Here is a 19,823-nt window from a genome sequence, read left to right on the forward strand (position 1 = left end):
CGCACTTTGGTGGAATTGCTAACAACTCATAGACATCTAGAATGTGTACAATAAGGAGTACACGTGATTTTTTTGAAAGGTGCCATCCTTAACAAAGTATTATAAGCATATCATATGTTTTGTTTGACGTGAAATCTTAATATAATAATAACTTGCCATATCCTTGTCAAAAAGTAGGAATTATTTCCTACTGACTTTCTTTATGGCCATAACAGTGAAGAATGAGCTGAGACAGAAAGCAAACCTCTGAATCTAGCTGCAGCTATATAACTGCTGGATCAACATTCCACATCTTTAGTCATAAAATGTATGGAGTGAATGAGAGGTTAAGATAACCTATATAGACTCCAAAATTAGGTTTTCAGTGCAACGAGCTTACTTTACACAACAAGATGGGAAGCTCAGCGAATGGAGGATTACCTCAGAGCCAATCTGCTGCTTCCTCTGCTCTGAGGGAGTTTGCTGGGGTTTCAGCACTTTATAAAGCTTCACTGCAGATGATGCCTTAGATTGCCATTGCACAAGCACTACCTTGTAGATCCAGGAAACACGGAAAGGATTTTATCTTCCAGATGACCTGTTAATCTCTTTGTATCGCTCAGGAGGAAATTGGAGGAGGAATCTGATGAGGAAGAGAACATGTGGTGGATAAAGGGAGACCCGAATCAAATATCCTTACTCAAAGATAAAGGCCTTGCTGTGTGTACTGATATATTCAGAATTGCTTCCTTCCTTCCTTGCTTTGACTTCTTGCTTACCTGTCTGGCAGTATTATAGCATACATAAACAGCCTTGTTAGGTCTGATATATTGTTATGATGTGACGCTGCCTGATATTTTGGACCTTTAAAACTTTCACCACATTAATTTTAAACACGACAAGCAGGGATCAATTACATTACCTATGTGTCAGTTAACATTAGTGAGCTCTTTAAGCCCCCTGATGACATAATCTTATTTTTGTAGTTTTCTGTGGGAAAGTCAGTGCAAAGCATGTGAAGTATGAAAATTCCCTGAATCAGTGTAGTGGGAGACTTTCCCAAAACCAAACCTTCTGTGCCATCTAGTGACCACAAGCCTAGTTGCATGATGGTATCATAACTAGATGTGACCACTGGAGGACAGCATTTCATTTAGTACAGCTTTACCAGCTGTTACTAGGCAGTCTTTCCTTTTTAGAGCATCTGTGCATTAGGAACAAATAGTATTCATGTATGTGAACGGAAATGTGTAAAGCTCTTCTCTTCAACAATAACTGCTAATGAAGTGTCCTTCAGCAAGGCACGTTACACCAATCTAAGCCAGTGGAGCTGCTTAGAGGAACTGTGGCAGGCTGTGTTGTGAATGTGTAAAAATGGTATGTAAAAGATGTTGGATCACAGTGAAAATTAACGTCCAAAAATGGCAAACTAACAAATGCTGCAAGTCAGCTTCATAGCATTTATTAGCTGAATAATAAATGTATTAATGAAAAACCTGAACATCAAATTAAAGGGTAATTTTCAGGTTCATATTTTTATTTTGCACATCCACTGTGTCATGTTCACATGCTCTAATGGTCAAAAAGTGAGAAACTGCCCCCTGGAGGGAACTTTGGGATTTTAGCCCTTGCAAATCATGTACATGCACAACAACATCTATATTACATTATGCCGTAAAGGGAAATACTAGGGCACCTTTAAAGCCATTTTCATAAACACATCTCACATTTTCATAACTTTTTGAAAATGTTTTATTGGTTAAAAAATGATCACAATACAAAGACTCAATTCTTTATTACTATAAATGAAAGTGACACCACACACATTGTTATCAGAAAGCTTAAATCTAGTTTCCAGCAATCCAGCAAAACTTGGTGACAGTCATTTCATAAGCTAAGTGGGTTTTCACACCCACCTAACCTCATACTGTGACCATTAACATTTAGGATGAAAACCTCATTTTTCAAGTTTCCCTCAACAGTAGAGCATCCTGTATTATATTTTGTCCCTCGGCAGAGTGAACCACCCGACTGACGGAGGTTACTCTCACATGTTTAATCACTTCACATTAGCTCACCTTTCACTCTTACCCATTTAAAGTGTTGTGTAACATACTGTACACACAATCAGGATCATTCATTAGTGGGTGAAACAGCTGAAAATGTATCCTCAATGCAGCCATACATAACAGTATCAGTACTTTGAAACTGATAGGGCAAATAAAGATTTTTATAGTCACTTTTTTTCCTTACAGTGATCATATTTGTCAAGTTGTTTGCTACTTGATACACATGTGAACTACAAACGTACCTAAAAGCCACTGCCCTTATCAATCATTCTGCATGCTTAGTGTAAGTGGTGGAATTAATTCAGGAATACACAACAGACAGTTCTTGAGAGGTAACCACATTACAAAAGTGTGAAAAACCAGGAGCTAATGAGAGGTTTATGCTGCTTTAAGTAGTCAGTTCTGTGAAAGATGTGTCTGCAACAAGTAACAGTGTAGTGTCAGTATAGTACCATCTGATCAGAGCCATTACAAAGACCAGGCTTCAAGGCAATAGTCTTTCAACCTGCAATACAGTTAAACTTGTGACTTAATTCAAACCTAGCTCCAGTGTGTGAACACATCAGAAGAGTATTCATGAGGGACAAGCTGGCTGTGGGACCGAAGTGCTGGCAGACTGCGATTGAAAGTCAGGTTTTGGTCAAGTCAGTGAAGAATTCTGTGGAGATATCTCTCTGGATTGTTCTTTCCTCCTCTCTTCAGTCCTGAGTTGGGTCTAGCTGGTCTCTCAGAAGTCCCTGCATGGTCCATGCCTTCAGTTAGTCCCTCTGTGGCCCCTGTAGCTTCTCCTGTCGTCCCTGATGAAGTGTGTCTGCCTGGCTCTGGACTTTTGTGGGCTCCTGCCTCAGAATCCCTCTCCTCTGCGGGGTCCTTCCCGGGGCTGGTAAGAGAACTCTCCCCAATCCTTAACAACAGAAACAGTGTTGTTGAAAACAATGTGGATGCCACAATTTAAAAAGCGACAATGTCTTATGTTATGAATGTGCTGCCTATTATCAACTATAAGTTGTCAACTTATAAATAACATTTGCGAAGTATTCTGATAAATCAGTTTGATTAAGTTCATAGTGGAATAAATCTAAATGTGTTGATTCTATCTTTTAAATGTGAATATTAACTGATTTCTAAACTTTCCAATTGCATTAAACTTTATAAGTTTGAGTTGTCTAAAAATCCCAGACATTAGAGGATGTCATTGTGGGTTTAGGGTGACATTTCTTAACATTTTGAACACTGAACAACCATTTCAAAATTAATTAGGAAAATAATCTTTAGTTTCAGCCCTTATGTATATAAAATGATGAGTTTAGCAGTGTTTCTACCTGAGGTGATTGAAGGATCGTAGCCAGTGTGAGCCCAGTACTTCTCTCCCGTTGGATCGCAGCCCTCTCCTTTGACTTCGGGCCCTCAGTCCTATGAGTGCCTGAGCCAGTTCAGCTTCATCTGTTTGGCCCCAAACCAGCTGGGCCCTCTGCTCTGCGTCCTGATCCCCCGCTGCCCTGAACAGTCTCTGGAGCTGCCACAGGTTCACATTGCTGAAAATGTTAGCTGAGCCTGCTTTCCTGCTCCTCCTATCAGCCAGTCGCCACAGCGGGGAAGGGCCCGCCACCATGGAGGAAGGAGGGGAGGTAGGTCCGGTATCCATCCGGAGAAACACGGGAAAGGGTGGCATAAACTGAATCCTCTCTGTGGAGAAGTATGAAAGAGTTTCCAGTCATAAGGATCGGTAAGATTCTTAAACAACTGAACAAAATAGGAGCACAGACTGGGTCACAACACACTCACAGCCGTCTCAACTGAAAGCAGTCAACAGGGAGTCTTCTGCTCTGATTCTTAATCCTACTTTACGAAGTGACGAGCTGTGCTTAAAAGCCAATCAAGCAGCGGATGGCGACTGTCTTTACTCACATTAAGTGTAAGATGGACACTAAGAGATACATCATTTACTGTATTAGGCCACATTCAACTTAGTCTAGTCCTGTATATTTAATATTTCTCAGGAGAAGTCGAATAGAAAATAAAAACAATAAACTGAATCATAAACAACTTATGAGTAAGAAGTGAAGTGGAAAACGCCAGTATTAAAAACTTAAAATAAAAACAGTAGGAGGGTTATAACAGTAGGGCAAACCTGTGATTATCCCTTATATAGCATTATCATTATAGGATGCAACTTTACAAAGTCAAACACTTGCACTGTAACACACTATGTTTTTTAAATAGTTTTAAATTAACCAAACGACACATCCTTCTCCATTATTTCCCCACAGTTAATAACAACAACAACAGGTTTCTGCACCTAAACCGGATCACTTGCAGAAAAGAGTCGCTGAGAAATAACCTCAAATCCTCTTTAAATTATTAGTGGTCTTATTTCTACAATATCAAATAGAACGTGAATGAAAAACCTTACTGCCTGCTATGTGTTGCATTCGGCTGTAGGTAAAAGGCCGCAAACAAGTATCCCATGAGAGTCATGTGACGGAAAGGACAACTGCTTACCCGCAGATGAACTGTTGTTGATGTGCTCTGCTACGACAGCAAATCCCTCTGCATCGCCATTCCTGTTCGAAAAAGCTTCCACAATGGCTGAAATGTAGCAGGAGTCAGGCAGCTTGTTAGTCCAGCTTTACCTGCAAACAAATTATGTCCTTGAGCCGACAGTCAATCACAAATCAATGTCGACAAACGACCAATCAGCGTGTAGAGATACCCTGATCCCTCCTGGAAACCGATTTATTTCGACCAATCAGGAGTCTGGGTTAGGAGGAGAGGGTGGAGGGCTCCGCCTTATGGCCACGTAGGGTGTGTATCACCGTGTGTTTGCTGAAATCCATTGACGTCAATGAGCTGGGCTGGCATTTGAGGGAGGGGACGTAACCTGTGAGCATCCTGCGCACACAAAACATGATGACGAACAAGCCACTCAATATCCATTATGTTGTCTTAAATATCCAGTGAAATAAAATCATATTTTATTTGATGTATTATATTAAAGCCTATTATCATATTAGCCTAGATTTGTATTAGGCTTTTGTTCATTACGTGCGCCTATATTACATTATAGCCATTATAGACTGTTAAATTATAATGAATTGTATTATGCCTATATTAGCATATTCAAGCTTTTTATATTAAATTATATTGGGGTTATATTTTATACTTTATTGTTACTTCTAAAATTGAGTGTTGCCTTTATGTTTGTTACAGGTTTTTTTTAAGTGTATATGATGGGGGGAAAAAGTAGCCTATGTAAAGACTTACAATAAATAAAGTAAATGTCTTTACCTCTTCTCATGAAATGAGTGTGTGTATAAATAGGAGTCAAATGAGTAATGTGTCTGAAAACAAAAGTATTCCAACTTAATGGGCAACAGCTGTACATGCACAACTACAGTAAAGGGAAACCCCAAACAGCATACTAGGGCCCCTTTAAAGCCATTTTATTTGTATAACATTTCAGTGTAACATTGCAAAACTCATAAAATATATGAATACAATTATAAAGTTTAACTTAAAAAATGCCTACATAATAAATGTGTGATTTGGCTCTGAAATAAATCTCTGTCTTGCTGCATCTGCAGACTTTACATTCAGTCATACATTTCTGTCATAAAGCCTCTCTTCTGTGAAAGCTGTGAGGAGAAAAGGTCACATCCCAGGAGAAACTACACCTCGGGAAATTTCCTAGAGGAGCAGATGAGCGGACATGACCTGGATGATCCAGCAGGCGAGCAGAGGAGGAGCAGGATTTGAATTACAGGCCGCCCCCTCTCCCTCAACCAGCCCCCCAACACAGACGCTGCATTCAACAGAGGAAACGGAAAAGACGAAACATACAAAAGGGTTTTTCATTTCAAAACCCCGGGGCAGTGGAAAGAACAGATAGTTCCTTTATATATTTAAACTTATCAACTGTTGGCTTCATTGCCAGACCACAAACCGCCTTCCTCTCCCCTATTTTTACTGTTTGCCCATCTTTTCCCCAGCTGTTTACAGCTGGCAGAAAGCACCCGCCCTGTTCGGTAAAAAGGGACCGAGAGTGACCGGAGGAGGAGAGAGATGCCACCCCAACCTGACCAGCCGCAGGTGAGGAAGAACATCCTGAAGTTCCTTAAAAGTTTTCTGGGAATCATCCGGATCCTGCAGATTGTATTCGGAGCCGGGTTGTGGGTCACCATCGCTGCAAACAAATACGAAGGATCCATCCACTTCGTCCTGTTCGTCGCAGTCCTCTTCTGGCTCCTCACCCTCGCCCTTTTCTTCCTCACTCTGCTGGACAAGCAGGACCTGGTCCCGCTACTGGGAGGGGAGCGATGGCTGTGCACTAACCTGGCGCACGACGTGGCCGCTGCAGTCCTCTACCTACCGGCCATTGGTGTCATGATCTACAAGACCGACCGCAACTCCTACTGCAACCTGGATCTGTACAAGCACCATTGTCTCTACAAGGTCTACTTGACAGCCGCCGTGTTTGCCTGCCTTTGCTGCCTGGTTTACATTGTGTCGGTTATTTATGGAGCATGCAGGAAGTGTCGAGGAGAACAGACAGTCATCTGATGAGACTGAAGGGGGTGAGGGCAACAGGGAATGGTACGGTTGCCTTTTTAGGGGGGCATCCACAGCAAGATGAGGAATAGTTAACTTCACTGTAATTTAACTCAACAGATACTCTTATCGCAGGATTTTTTATGTCCTCTAATCCAAACGTTACAGCAGAATCCTTCCAAAATCACTGTCAGTATTTTAGAGTTGCTGGCATCAGAAAAACACAAGCACCTCCTACAGAGGCCTAGTTACCCTGGATGGACTCTGATTAGTAATGTTTTAGGAGGACATAGTGTCTCCTGTAGGTAAGGCCTTTCATTTATCTCTTAATTTAATGTAATTTTCCTGCAAAATAAATCTGAAAGTGCTACTTATAGAGGGGTAGCAGTATAGTTATTGTTTACAAATCAATGACCTGAACATACCTTGTTTAGATTAGAGTTGGTACTGTCAATCTGAAACCTCTCATAGGGGTTTTCTTTTTCTAAGAGATATTTTTTATCACCTTTAAAAATAAAAAATATATTATGTCTTTTATGTTTTGTATGACAGCAAACTGCAATGCCTTTTTTCATTACTCTGTATACTCAACAAGGTTTTTACAACAACAACCCCACACAATACAGTTGTTATTGGTGCTACAATGTCTATGCTGAACAAAAACATCCTTTAAGTGTTCATTATGTAAAGCCAAAGAATAAAGACCAGTCAAGTGAGAGCAAGTGATACGTATCTTTGGTTATGATCCTTTATTACTGTAGTAGAGAAACGCTTTTTCAAATTAAGAGGAAGAACTGCCTGTTTTGCTTTTGGTGGCTTTTACCAAATGAGACACAGATTTAGAGAGACTATAGTGACGGAAGCCCTCAGGAACTTCTTGTTGGGAGATAAAAGCCTTGGCCAATCAGCAGGGATCATTTATATGCTACTTGACCACATGAAAGACATGGATTCTTAGTCTTATCTGTGTGTGTGTGTGTGTGTGTGTGTGTGTGTGTGTGTGTGTGTGTGTGTGTGTGTGTGTGTGTGTGTGTGTGTGTGTGTGTGTGTGTGTGTGTGTGTGTGTGTTTGTGTGTGCTTGTATGTGTGTGTGATCATCTGGGAAGAGGATTGTTCTTACCGGAACAGTCTGCTGGGGTTCCCGAGTTGGGCTGACGTTCAGCCAATGAAAATTAAGCCATGATGAGAACATGTTATCTATTTCAGTCAGCATGCAGTTCCTCAAAAACATGCAGCTAGGAAGATGGTTAAACTGCAACTCACACAACTTTTAGAAATCCACCCTCTTACACTCTTACACTCACGCCCCAGATTAAGAATCAAAGTAAGGCAACAAAATGCAGAGATTAAAATATAAAAGCAGAAGTTTTAAAACATAAGACTTACTAGACTAAAAGGTTAGAAATATTTTCTGCTCAATAGCAATAGAATATCTACAAGTAGCCTTGAATTATGTATGGTCTAAAAAGTTCCCATATAAAGACAGAGACAAACAGGAAAACTGTAAAAAAAATATTGTGGTAATTGTATTTAATTTGACTGTTTTTCCAGTTTGTACAGAATATCATCCTCTGCCTTGATATAGTGTGCGTGTTGAATGCAAGGGGACATCTGTGGTCAGAGGAACAGGAGTGAAAGGGTTAATGTTGACCAGCTGCAAAATATAAATCTAGCACTTCTAAAGGAGGAAAGGAGTCCCACTCCCACCCACTCTAACCCTATCCCCCTCCTGTGAAGTGTTGTCCTGTCCACGTGTCGTTCCTGCGGAAACACACTGCGGTATACAACCAAGCGGAGACAGTACACAGCAGATTTACATGCTGCATAAACAAAGACCCAACCCAGGGTTTTTATTTGATATTAAAAGTTACCATAGTGAATCGTTTCAGTTTAGGAGGACTCCCAACTACAGCATATGCCAACATTCAAAGTCAGATATTAGTTATCCTCATTTACCCTGAAAGTCTTTTTGAGGTTACCACATCAACATGCTCCTTATTATTACAGCCACAGTTTATAGATCACGTCTGTTCAGATTTGTCACTGTTATGTGTGAGCCATTTATTCAATTAATTCTCAACATAATTTTCAAACAAGAGAGCCATGTAATCACAGGGATTAACACACATTTGGAAGCCTTTACTACATCCTGACAGAAGTTATTGTACTTTTTTCCCGAACTACAGAGTCAAGAAAACCCAGACAACTTAGTAAAAGGATGTATAGAGCAAGGCACTTCTCTTGAGTTCCAACTGTGTGATATTTTTTTAGGCCACTTTAGACATTTCCTGTCTGCGCCTACCCACCCTTCCGCAAGCAACTGCCCGTCAAATAGTCATCATGTCACTTCCAAATGGTTCCTCTAGCCTTCTTGGTAAGCACAGCATTATGCACGCTGTTTCCATGGACTGGTCAATTCCTTATAAATCTGATACTTTGTTTTTGCCCAGGAAAACCTTGAAGCCACATCTAAAGAAAACAATGACATGACTGTTACTCATGGCTATAATGAAATCACTGGTGAGATAGTCATAGAGAATTGTCAGGAATGTCTTTTGTCCCTTTTAATTAAAATGCATCTTTTTTTTTTCTTGCAATTTGCCTTCCAACATAGCGGTGTACAAAACAACAAAGTTATAGAGTTTTTTGTACAAGAATTCCTCCTTTTGTCAATCAACCAAAGCTTGGCAACAAAACTGTCTGGAATACAGAAGGAATGGTACAGACTCGATGTCCTCATAGTAACTTAAACTTAACATTAGAAAGCCTTTTTGTGCGTGAGGGTTGTGGATTTTTCACAACTTCGTCATTACAATAAAATAACTTTAAGAAGGAATCTCTTCACAGCTAGTAACGACATGAGAAATATGACATCGACCAAAACCCCTTTCAATGTAAATTTGCAGACCAGGGCCTGGTGATAACTGAACCAGGTGCGTTTACTTGTTTTGATTTAAACGTGTTCAGCAGCTGCTTTGGACACCCAATTTCTGTCTGCCTCTTTTTTCCCTGCCGACAGCCCTTCTCTTCTGTCTTGCTTGGGAGGCTACTTGTATACCCATGACACATGAAAACAGACAAAGTTAACAACACCTTCATCAGGTACTGCTGAGATGCACATTCCTCTGTAGAGGGGAGGGAAACATGTGAAAACAGATGGAGATTGACATAACAAGTAAATGAGCTGGAAAAAATATCAAAAAGGTAATGCCATAAAGATCTAAGCAGGAATCCAAGATTGACATTTCCTGTCTTTGTCAGGCATGAATGTGCACAGTAATTCAGCCATGTAGTTTGCCTGTGATACTCTCCAGTTTATAGTTTCCTAACAATGGTGACTCCACATCTGTTTCAGCAGCTTTTGCCCACACAATGCATCTGAATGGGCACAGTGTTCATGTGCCGCGTGAGGGCAATGGCAGCCAATGGTGTGAAATGATGATAGCTATTTATAGAGCCTCGAAAATACCACCACTTCCTCAACTCGCCAATCCTCAGCCAAGATGTGAGAACGTTTTACAGGGTCTAAGAAAGTTAAAGAGAAAAGGAGGTGGTCAATCGGATTCTTGTGCACTAATTCATGTAGATAATCAACAACACCTCAGTCATTCTTCACCTGTATTTTTTACCTTAATAAAATAAAATGTTTTAGACGGAATCAGCAGTGAAATCCAAGGTGAGACCCTCTCAAAAAGAAAAACTCATTGCAAACTTTGCATCTTTAGATCAACGTTAGTAGACGACACACACTGAAGTAAAAACAAACATTACTTCAGAGCACGGATCATGGAGTTCCTGATAAAAGCTTACATGGCTCATAGCTGTTTCCCAGGACTACTTTTCCCAAAGACTTCACACACTTCAGTTGTGAGGATAAACGGTCAATTTAAATGCAACTCCTTAATGTATTCTGGTCATTAGGCTCCGAATGCATAAATGTTTGGATGCAACAGCGACATAAAGTCCAAATAACAATGTTGTGGAGACTATAGCTCAACGTAAATATAACATTTGAGTGTGAGCCAAACATTCCTGACTGCTCTAGATTATAAACAACAGTGATGGATTTACCCACTAGGAGGTGTTTTAAGGTTTCACAAAACTTGAATTTCACCAAATATAAAACGCAACCTTTAAAGAAAATTCCTTCCAGTAGTGAACAGGAATAACCCTAAGCTCTGGAAAAAGCTATGCTGTAGCAAGTGAACATTATTTGGGGTAGAACATCAACAACAGTAACCTTTATCAATAAAAGGCTTTTCATTTACAATTACAGTGGCTAGAAAAACATCCAAAGGGCTGGTAATGTCCCGAATTGTGCTTTTTCATATAACATTGTATTTGTTGAGTTAACTTTTCACAAATACAAGTGACTACTGTCGTGTGCAGATCATAATTCAGAGGGAGGAATAGATCTTATCAAACTCTGGGCAATAAAAAAGAAGCTGCCAGGGGAGAAACAAAAATAAAATGTTGACATCTTGACATCATACAGTCAGCAGTATATGGTTGCAAGACAGCAAAACCACAACAACAACAACAATGGTCCATTGTAAGATGGTTGATGGAGTGTTCTCCTTAACAACTTTTTTGCAAATATGTTCTGTATGCGGAAGTACAAATCTTTGTTTCAAAAACTGAGGCTTCTTTTGCCTATATGTAATGCAATACTAGAAGCTCCTTCAAAAAGGACCAAAGTGTGCTTTTCCTTGTTCCCTGATATCTAGTCATGATCTTGTTACTGCTCAAAGCTTGAGCTTTAATGCTGTGTCATATATATATATTCATTCTCACGTCACATCTTTCATTTAACCACCCCATCCCCCCATTACTTTTTTCAAATACCCACTACTTCTCAAATCCTTATTTGTTTAGAACAGGGGTGTCCAAACTTTTTTCACCGAGGGCCACATACTGAAAACTATACGGAGAGCTGGGCCACTTATAGAGTTGAATATTGTCTCAAAAGTTAAGTTATAAGTTAGCAAAACAAATCAAATGTAGGTGAATAATGCACGATACTCGAAAAAGCTTTCAGGGGAAAAAAACAGCCTACTCTCTTTAGGGTTTCATTTATTTTGTTGGCAGCTCATTCCTTAAAACAGAAGCCTCAGATTGCTTATAATACGAGTAAATATGAAGGTTAAATTTCAAGCTTGTTATAGAAATAAGTTATTGTTTTGTTTTTTTATCAACTAAGATTTGTTATAAAATGTTTAAAATTTTAAATGACTGAATTTATTTGAAAATTGGGCTCATTAATATATTTGAACATATATATTTGAGAAGTACAATATAAGACAAGCAAAAGTTTAATTTGTGGGCCATATTCCATTATACTTTTAGAATTTGCTGAGGGCCGATTCAAAATGGCCTGCGGGCCGCATTTGGCCCCCGGGCCGTAGTTTGGACACCCCTGCTTTAGAACGTCCCTTAATGCACGTTATTTTATGTGACGTTACGTGAATGCAGTGTAAAAGGTGCTGCTCCTGCTGCTCATTTGTAATTTTGGAATATTTAAGCAGTTGTTGGTAAAAATGTTTTGATGGAAAAGTTTGCCACCTACTGATGAAAAGTAGGAAAAGCAACAATTGGTTCTAGGATCTAAGACTAAGATATTATTTTATTAATTGTATTTTTCAAAAAAGATAGATAGATAGATAGATAGATAGATAGATAGATAGATAGATAGATAGATAGATAGATAGATAGATAGATAGATAGATAGACGTAGAGGTAGGCTGGCAGAGAAACAATGAAAAGTCAATGGAGTACAATGTACAGTATGAAGGTCAGTGAAGACTCCACCACTGACGCCCACCGCTGTCATTGGTCGAGAGAGGAACAAACTGCTTTTTAGCGAAATCTCATTGGATGTGAAAACCAGGAAGTGTGGGAGTAACCAATCCGCGTATTGAAAGTACTCACGTTTGACAGCACAGGAGTGGACTTGTGTTCTTAAAGAGGAGAGTTGTCACTTTTACAGCCTTTGCATCCTGTTTTATAAATTGTTTAGTTGAATTACTTTCCCTAAGGCATATTATTGTCAATCATGGCTGTCTACAAATTAGTGTTGATTCGCCACGGAGAGAGCAACTGGAACCAGGAGAATCGCTTCTGCGGCTGGTTCGATGCAGATCTGAGTGAAACCGGGGAGAAGGAGGCGAAGAGAGGAGGACAGGCCTTGAAAGGTGAGGAGGAACTAATTGAATTTCTCTCATCATCCAGTGTACTTTCTTTGAAATACCGTAGGCTAAGTGCACGGCTCCGGTTGCATAATTGCCTCGGCATCAGACCCTGGACTGCCCCTGTAGACAGGCAGAAGTGATGCCTCCATAATGCTTGTCTAGCATCCTGATATTAAATGGTATAAGAACATACAGTTAACAAATCATTTCTCAAATTATTATACATTCTGGTTCCAGCTTTTCAAATGTGATATGTTGCTGTTTTTCTTTATCATATCACAGTAAACTCAATGTCCTAAGTCTTGTTGACTTTTTAAACAAAGATAATGAATATTTTTTGGTTGTAGCCTTAAATGTAGCCACATAAAACCTTGTCTTTCACTTAGCCTTCAGACTCAGTTGCTTCTTTTCATGTTATCATTTATAAGTGATGTTTAATGCAACAAGTGCAGACTTGTTGTTCCCTGAAGGCATTGTGGTGGAATTTACCAACTAAACAAAGCTGAAGGAAGCCATCAAAGTATCCAGGTGGAATTTTCTGAACAGATTCATTCAAAATTCATTCAAATCCCATGTATTTCACTCTCTGACACTCACAGATGCTAGCTTTGAGTTTGACATTTGCTACACCTCCGTTCTGAAGAGGGCCACCAGAACACTGTGGTTGGTCCTGGATGCCATTGACCAGATGTGGGTGCCGGTGCACCGGACCTGGCGGCTCAATGAGCGCCACTACGGGGGCTTGACAGGGCTAAACAAAGCAGAGACGGCCGCCAAGCATGGAGAGGCTCAAGTGAAGATCTGGAGGCGCTCATTCGATATCCCACCTCCTCCTATGGAACCAGACCATGACTACTACAGTATCATCAGCAAGGTAATGTATGATATATCTTCATTACATACCATAACTAGCTTTAGTTCGCCTATAAGGAAAAACAGCTTTGTACATACTGAACAACTTACTGCTGTTTGAAATCAGCAGAAAAACTGGTGTTTGAGAGGGAAGCATTTATGGGTTCAAGGTCTGTTTGTGTGCAGCACAGACAGCTTGAATACCTAAATGTTTTACAGACATAACAGCGCAAATGCAATGTGATTGAACTACCACCAACTACAGATATATCCCTGTGCTGCTTAGTGGCATGTGCCCTAATGTTGTTGCCTAATAGTATGTCCAAGGTGGGTTAATATATGGCAGAAATAAGGTCTGCTAGGATCAAGTTCAAAGTTCAGTCAAAGTAGAAACACACTGATCAGAAGTCTGCGTAGACCGAGGTATTTAAAAGGTAGGATGTGGCAACTCTAAACTGACTGTCAAAACCTCGATAAGCAACATGTTGACAGTGTAATAAGAAGATCACAGCCAATTCTTTCATGCCTGCAAATGACAAAGAAAACATCACCACATTGCTTTTATATGACGCTTCTTTTCACCCTGACTTAATGCATTAAGTTCCTTTCCTATATCTATATCAAGGTCTATAGCGATCGATATTTTTTGCCTTTTTATATATTTTACAAATTGAGAATGTCCTCCCTGTAGGATCGGCGCTATGCAGACCTGAGTGAGGACCAGCTTCCTACCTGTGAGAGCCTTAAGGACACCATCGCAAGAGCTCTGCCATACTGGAACGAGGAGATTGCACCTCAGATCAAACAGGGAAAGAGGGTCCTTATTGCTGCCCATGGAAACAGTCTGAGGGGGATTGTTAAGCACCTTGAGGGTTCGTGGCGTTATGAATGAGGATATTCAAGGAGTTTGCCAAATTACATTTTTATGTCTTTTACTTAAATTAAAAACAAAGATCCTAGTTTTGCTTTAAAAAAAAAACCAAACATAATCTGTACATTCTCTCACTTGGTTGTATATGCTGCCACCTGTAGGAATGTCTGATGAAGCCATCATGGAGCTGAACCTGCCAACGGGCATCCCAATCCTCTACGAGCTGGACAAGAACCTGAAGCCTGTGAAGCCAATGCAGTTCCTGGGAGATGAGGAGACTGTACGCAAAGCCATGGAAGCCGTGGCTGCTCAAGGGAAGGCCAAGAAGTAAAGACACAGCAAAAGGCTGTCCCGAACAACTGACCACATTAGTGTTTTCCTAAATCCTCATTTATTTTGGATTGTAGTACATGATGAGTACACTGTAGATTGTTGTGCAACACACCCTTACTATACTTGCACAGTGTAAGGATAGTAGATAGTGAATTTTTGTGATATGTTAGGGCCAGGGGAGCCACAGCTCTCAAGAGATTAGAAAATGTTTCTGCTATAACGACCCATCAACAGGACAATCTTTAAGAAGGCAGAATTAAACTGAAATTGCAAGAACTGCTAAAAAATGCTGTGTCTTATCTGTGTATTTGAATCAGTACTTGAATAAAGTAATTACCCTTTTAATAATGAAAACCTTGTCATTTAAAACAAAAACCTATATTTTAGAATTTCTTTGATGTGGTGTCCTAGGCAGGGAGGTTAAATTGTAATTAAAGCAATTACAGAAAAAAAGTGACCACCAGACTGATTGTGGTGCGGGAGTTATCATACCAACTTTATGAGTGCCTGCCCAAGACAACAATACTATTTATTGTATTTATTATAATTACATTTTCAGTCTTTCATTGTTTAGTTTCATGGTCTTAATGAGATTATTTTTTAACAAAAGGGACCACTGCTTAGGATGGAAAACTCACCTTCTGTCTTAATTGAAATGGAATGAATGTTTACAATCTCTTGAGAGCAAGACCGCTAGGACAATTAAAACGTCATTTTCTCTGTTTGTCCTTAAACGGTATTTGTGCCATGTCCTTGTATGTTGTTGGTGTCTACGTTTCATTCAGTTTGGAAAAATGTTAATGGTGCCCAACTCTGCATTGCTATCAGAATGGCATTGTTTAAGGGACCAATCCATTAATTGGATTATAGACCCCCACATTTTTACAACACTATTGAAGTATGATTAACAGAAGATAAATTGTCTAAATGTAACCTTTATTTTTGTTTCTGTTTGTCTGCCTTGGTGCCCGCTTTGTATTTATGTGCATCCTACAGTAAATGTGTACAGCAGGCTTCAGTGCGTTATGTCTTACAATATTTACATGTTTCCTTATTTAAATGTAATTCATTCTGAAAGTAATAAATAAAGGCTTCAAATCTGAAGTTGTTGCTTCTGCTTGTCTTGTGGGATATATTTGTTTTCACATAGTGATTAGAGTATCATGTTAAACCAGAATTCAAACCCAGGCGGATCTCTATTCATCCAAAATATGATATAAAATGATGTAATGGACCAGGGTACCGAAAACTAGGAATTCAAAAATAGGGAATTTATTTACCCAAAATATACAGTTTTTTGGAAAATACTCTAAAGCTGGTTCGCTTGGATAAAGTGGCCTCTCTAAACACCCCTCAGGGTTTCAGGGGAAGGCACAGTCCAATTAACCAGGTACATCTACACAAGTAGGTGCTCTTCACCAGCTCAGCCTTTTTGCTAGGAGCAGGGGAGCTGCAATACACTGATAATACTTGGATTAACAACACAATTAACAATCACTAATTTTAACAAGATTGTGTGTACTCAATCTAGTAAAGTTGTTTAAAAATGTGTATGATGAGTGTGGAGTTTTCACAAAGTTTTCCAAATATGGGAAGATGTAGACCGGATGTGGTCCCATCTGCGCATGCGTTAATTTGCCGGTTGGTAGGATCAGTTTTTTGACTGGGGAAGCTGAGCTGTTGTTTACCTAGGATGTGTAATGTATGTTCGAGTGCTTGGTGAAATAAAACGTGTAAAAGACAGATCGGATTCCCGTGCTTGAGTAGGACACTGTTTCACCAGTAGAAACCCCACTTTTGCGGTGGGAAGTATTAGATTAAAGTAGTTAATTTAATAAAACCGTACAATGAGTCCGGTCTGGCGTTCGTTATGTGAGGCTGCGAGGTCCTGTAGCTCTGCATGCAACTTTTAATTTAATAGTTTTTTAGCGTGCAAAATACCGTTAAATCTATGAGTACGCAGAAGGCTTCGGCGAATTCAGCTGATAGCAAGAAAGGTGCTAGCTCTACGACTGACATGGATGCAGCTGCCCTGCGTCAGGAAATATTCTCTAATGCGTTTGTGCAGGACTCAATAACCACACCGTGTTGCTCCGTTTGTTGCATTTACTGAACTGCCGCACACCTTACATTTTACGACACTCCTGTACGTTACTGCTAAAAACCTTAAAGACACAGTAACCTGTCAATTGCAGTGAATAAACTAATAAGAGTCCAACCGGACACATTAAGAACTCAAACTACCTGTTTTCAGACATAACATTTTCCCCCCACCCCCCAGGAAACTGAAACAACATTCACCTTGCACCCCACCGCCAATGTCCATATCACCCTGTCACATAGTCCCCATGCCAGACGGGCGGGGCCCTCATTCTCTGAGGGTATGCTGGCCCTGAAGCTGCGTCGAGTGGCGCTGTTGGGTCACCCGTCACCCGATTAGCTCTTGGCCTGGGCTGCATACCTAGAGCAGCCGGAGACAGAGGTGATGCTGGTGCCGTGGGGCTTGCGACTCTGTGCAGGCGGTTTGAGTGCCAACGAGTCCCGTTTTCCAGTCTGTAAGTGGCCGGCCCCAGCTGCTTAGTCACCCGCAGGGGCTCTGACCAGTATGACTGCAGCTTATTTTGGCAGTGAAGGCGTTTGATCTTAACCCAATCCCCTGCTGAAAGTGAGGGGGTCTGCCCTCTATGTGTGGCATCATACTTCCCTTTCATCCAAGCCTGCGAATCTTTCACCTGAGCTCTGGCTTTCTGGAGCCCTGGGCTCCCACGTGCAGGAGCTGGCTCAGCTCTCAAGCAGTCCTGGGTTACTTTAGTTCACGTCCAATCATGAGCAATGCAGGTGACACTCCAGTGGTGGAATGCTTGGATGCCCGGATGGTCAGGAGAGTTTGGTTGAGAGCGTCGCTGAAGGTCTTTCCTTCCTCCAGACAGGCTCGGATACCATTTTTGAGAGTTTTATCCAGTCTTTCCACCCCCCATTACTCTGTGGGTGATACACTGTTGTCCGGATGTGCTTGATGGACCGCAGCGTGAGAATCTCTGCGAACTCTGCTGATACAAATTGGGGCCCGTTATCTGTTGTGACCACACCTAGGAGGTCCCATCGCACAAACAGATTGTCCAGGCGGTTGACGATGGAGTGCACGGTGATGGAGCTCAACTGAAAAACCTCTGGCCATTTCGAATGAAGATCATGCACCACCAGCAGGTAACGAGCATGAGCAGGCGCCCCGTGAAGTTCTCCGCAGATGTCGACCTGAATATGTTCCGAGGGTGAAGACGGCCAAGGGGTCAGGGTGAGAGGGGCTGTGGCAGGCTGGCCTGTTTTCCCACTCAGAAGGCAGCAGGCGCAGTTTCGCACCAGCTCCTCAACGTCAGAGTCTACGTGGGGCCACCACACTGTATCACGGCAGCGCTGCTTTACCTTGACCACCCCAAGGTGCCCCTCATGCGCCATGTGTAGTACTCTGGACCTGAGAGTGTCTGGAATGACCGCACGGTGACCACGAGCTAGGCACACTGCCCCCCAGCAGGAGAGCTCGTCGCGGAAACGGTAGTAGGGAAGCAGCCTATCATCCACTTTGGCGGGCCAGCCGTCCCGGATGTAGGTGCGGAGAGCCGCGAGGGCCTCATCAGCAGCTGAGGCCTGCTGGAGCTCCGCCAGGGTGATTACTGAGCTGAGGGGCCCGTGCAGGATGTGGACCCAGTCCTCATCGCTCTCTGGGTCTGATGACCCCCCCGCCCCATCTCCTTTGTCACAGACACAGCCCTCGACAGGAGGTCGGCCCGCCCAGGCATAAACTCCAGACTGAAGTTGTACTGGTTCAGCCTGTCAGCCCACCTTAGCAGTCTCATAGGCCTGTGCCCCGAGCCTTGGGTCGCCAGCAGTGCCGTCAACGCTTGGTGGTCTGTGAAATGGTGAAACGCCTCCTGTATAAGTAAACATGCCAGCGTTCGCAAGCCCACAGACAGGCCAGGGCCTCCCTCTCCCCCACTGAATACTTCTGCTCTGCTGAAGTAAGCGACCGCGAGGCAAAAGCCACCGGGCGTTCCGCCCCGTCCTGAATCCGGGAGAGCACAGCGCCCAGCGCCACCCCGGAGGCATCACAGGTGACCAAGGTGGGCGCGGTCAGGCTGAAATGGGTCAGTGTGGGCAGGGGACGTGAGCTGCTGTTTGATGACACGCACGGCTTGGTGACAGGCCGTTGTCCAGTCCCTCGCCGCCTCCTTCCTGAGCAGCCGGCGCAAGGGAGCTGTCGAATCAGAGAAGTGTGGCATGAACCTGAGATAGTAGGCGGCCATCCCCAGGAAGGAAGACAGCTGGGATGGTGACTGCGGGTCTGGCAGGGACAGAATAGCCTCAGTGTGGGACATAATCGGTGTGATGCCCCTCCTTCGAGAGCCTGAAGCCCAGGAACTCAACTCCGGAACATGCACTTTTCAGCGTTCAGTGTGACCCAGTGCTGTTCAAAACGCTGAAAGACTTGCACCAGGCGAGCGTCATGCAGTGTGATGGAGGGCGCATGCACGACTTCATCATCCAGGTAGATGCAGACACCCTGGATACCAGCCAGTATGAGTGACATTATCTTCTGAAAGCAGCTCGGGGCTGATGAGAGTCCAAATGCCATGCGTTTGAATCTGAAAACCCCCAAGTGCGTGACAAACGCTGTAAGGTCCATGCTGGCTTGTGCAAGAGGAACCTGCAGGTAGCCATTTCGTAGGTCCATCTTACTGAAGACAGTGGAGCCGTGGAAATGGCTAGTGAGCTCCTCAGCCGTAGGCAGGGGGTACTTGTCGGGGACGATGGCTTTGTTCACGTCTGTGAGGTCCACACAGTGTCAGTCCACCCCCCTTCTTCTTAGCTATTACCAGGCTCGACACCCATGGTGAGGCGTTGACAGACTCGATGACATCTGCCTCCGCCAGGCGCTGCAGCTCAGCCTCCACTGCGTCACGGAGGGCCAGAGGAATGCGCCATAGA

At 42.3% G+C, this 19,823-nt stretch overlaps 3 protein-coding genes across 4 annotated transcripts; 2 read left to right on the forward strand and 1 right to left on the reverse strand.

Annotated features, from left to right (window-relative positions):
* Window positions 1-1,759: 1,759 nt before the first annotated feature.
* On the reverse strand, window positions 1,760-4,741 carry avpi1 (arginine vasopressin induced 1). 2 transcript variants are annotated; one of them, XM_063875038.1, is made up of 3 exons: window positions 4,551-4,741; window positions 3,371-3,734; window positions 1,760-2,952 (listed from the first exon to the last, which is right to left on the reverse strand). In XM_063875038.1, the coding sequence occupies exons 2-3, from the start codon at window positions 3,718-3,720 to the stop codon at window positions 2,694-2,696; spliced, it is 609 nt and encodes a 202-aa protein (XP_063731108.1). In that variant the 5' UTR covers window positions 3,721-3,734; window positions 4,551-4,741; the 3' UTR covers window positions 1,760-2,693. The 2 variants fall into 2 exon arrangements, with proteins under 2 accessions (XP_063731108.1, XP_063731107.1); XM_063875037.1 differs by having other exon boundaries at window positions 4,462-4,717.
* Window positions 4,742-5,826: 1,085 nt separating this feature from the next.
* Window positions 5,827-7,314, forward strand: marveld1 (MARVEL domain containing 1). Its single transcript, XM_063875039.1, has one exon. It carries the CDS (start codon window positions 6,111-6,113, stop codon window positions 6,606-6,608), a length of 498 nt encoding a protein of 165 aa, XP_063731109.1. The 5' UTR covers window positions 5,827-6,110; the 3' UTR covers window positions 6,609-7,314.
* A 5,183-nt stretch (window positions 7,315-12,497) lies between these two features.
* LOC134859078 (phosphoglycerate mutase 1) lies at window positions 12,498-15,944 on the forward strand. Its single transcript, XM_063875384.1, has 4 exons — window positions 12,498-12,787; window positions 13,384-13,658; window positions 14,328-14,508; window positions 14,669-15,944. Exons 1-4 carry the CDS (start codon window positions 12,649-12,651, stop codon window positions 14,836-14,838), a joined length of 765 nt encoding a protein of 254 aa, XP_063731454.1. The 5' UTR covers window positions 12,498-12,648; the 3' UTR covers window positions 14,839-15,944.
* The last annotated feature ends 3,879 nt before the right edge of the window (window positions 15,945-19,823 follow it).

The sequence above is a fragment of the Eleginops maclovinus genome, chromosome 22 (genome assembly GCF_036324505.1).
Source record: "Eleginops maclovinus isolate JMC-PN-2008 ecotype Puerto Natales chromosome 22, JC_Emac_rtc_rv5, whole genome shotgun sequence".
NCBI lineage: Eukaryota > Metazoa > Chordata > Actinopteri > Perciformes > Eleginopidae > Eleginops > Eleginops maclovinus.

What these genes read in the sequence shown, in the direction of transcription:
- avpi1 (XM_063875037.1), bottom strand. An exon ending in CGATCCTTCAATCACCTCAG is followed by an intron (nt 2,953 to 3,370) that starts GTAGAAACACTG and finishes TCTGTTGTTAAG; the next exon opens with GATTGGGGAGAGTTCTCTTA.
- marveld1 (XM_063875039.1), top strand. Translation starts at nt 6,111, where the DNA reads ATGCCACCCCAACCTGACCAGCCGCAGGTGAGGAAGAACATCCTGAAG.
- LOC134859078 (XM_063875384.1), top strand. Translation starts at nt 12,649, where the DNA reads ATGGCTGTCTACAAATTAGTGTTGATTCGCCACGGAGAGAGCAACTGG. An exon ending in ACTACAGTATCATCAGCAAG is followed by an intron (nt 13,659 to 14,327) that starts GTAATGTATGAT and finishes TCCTCCCTGTAG; the next exon opens with GATCGGCGCTATGCAGACCT. An exon ending in GATTGTTAAGCACCTTGAGG is followed by an intron (nt 14,509 to 14,668) that starts GTTCGTGGCGTT and finishes TGCCACCTGTAG; the next exon opens with GAATGTCTGATGAAGCCATC.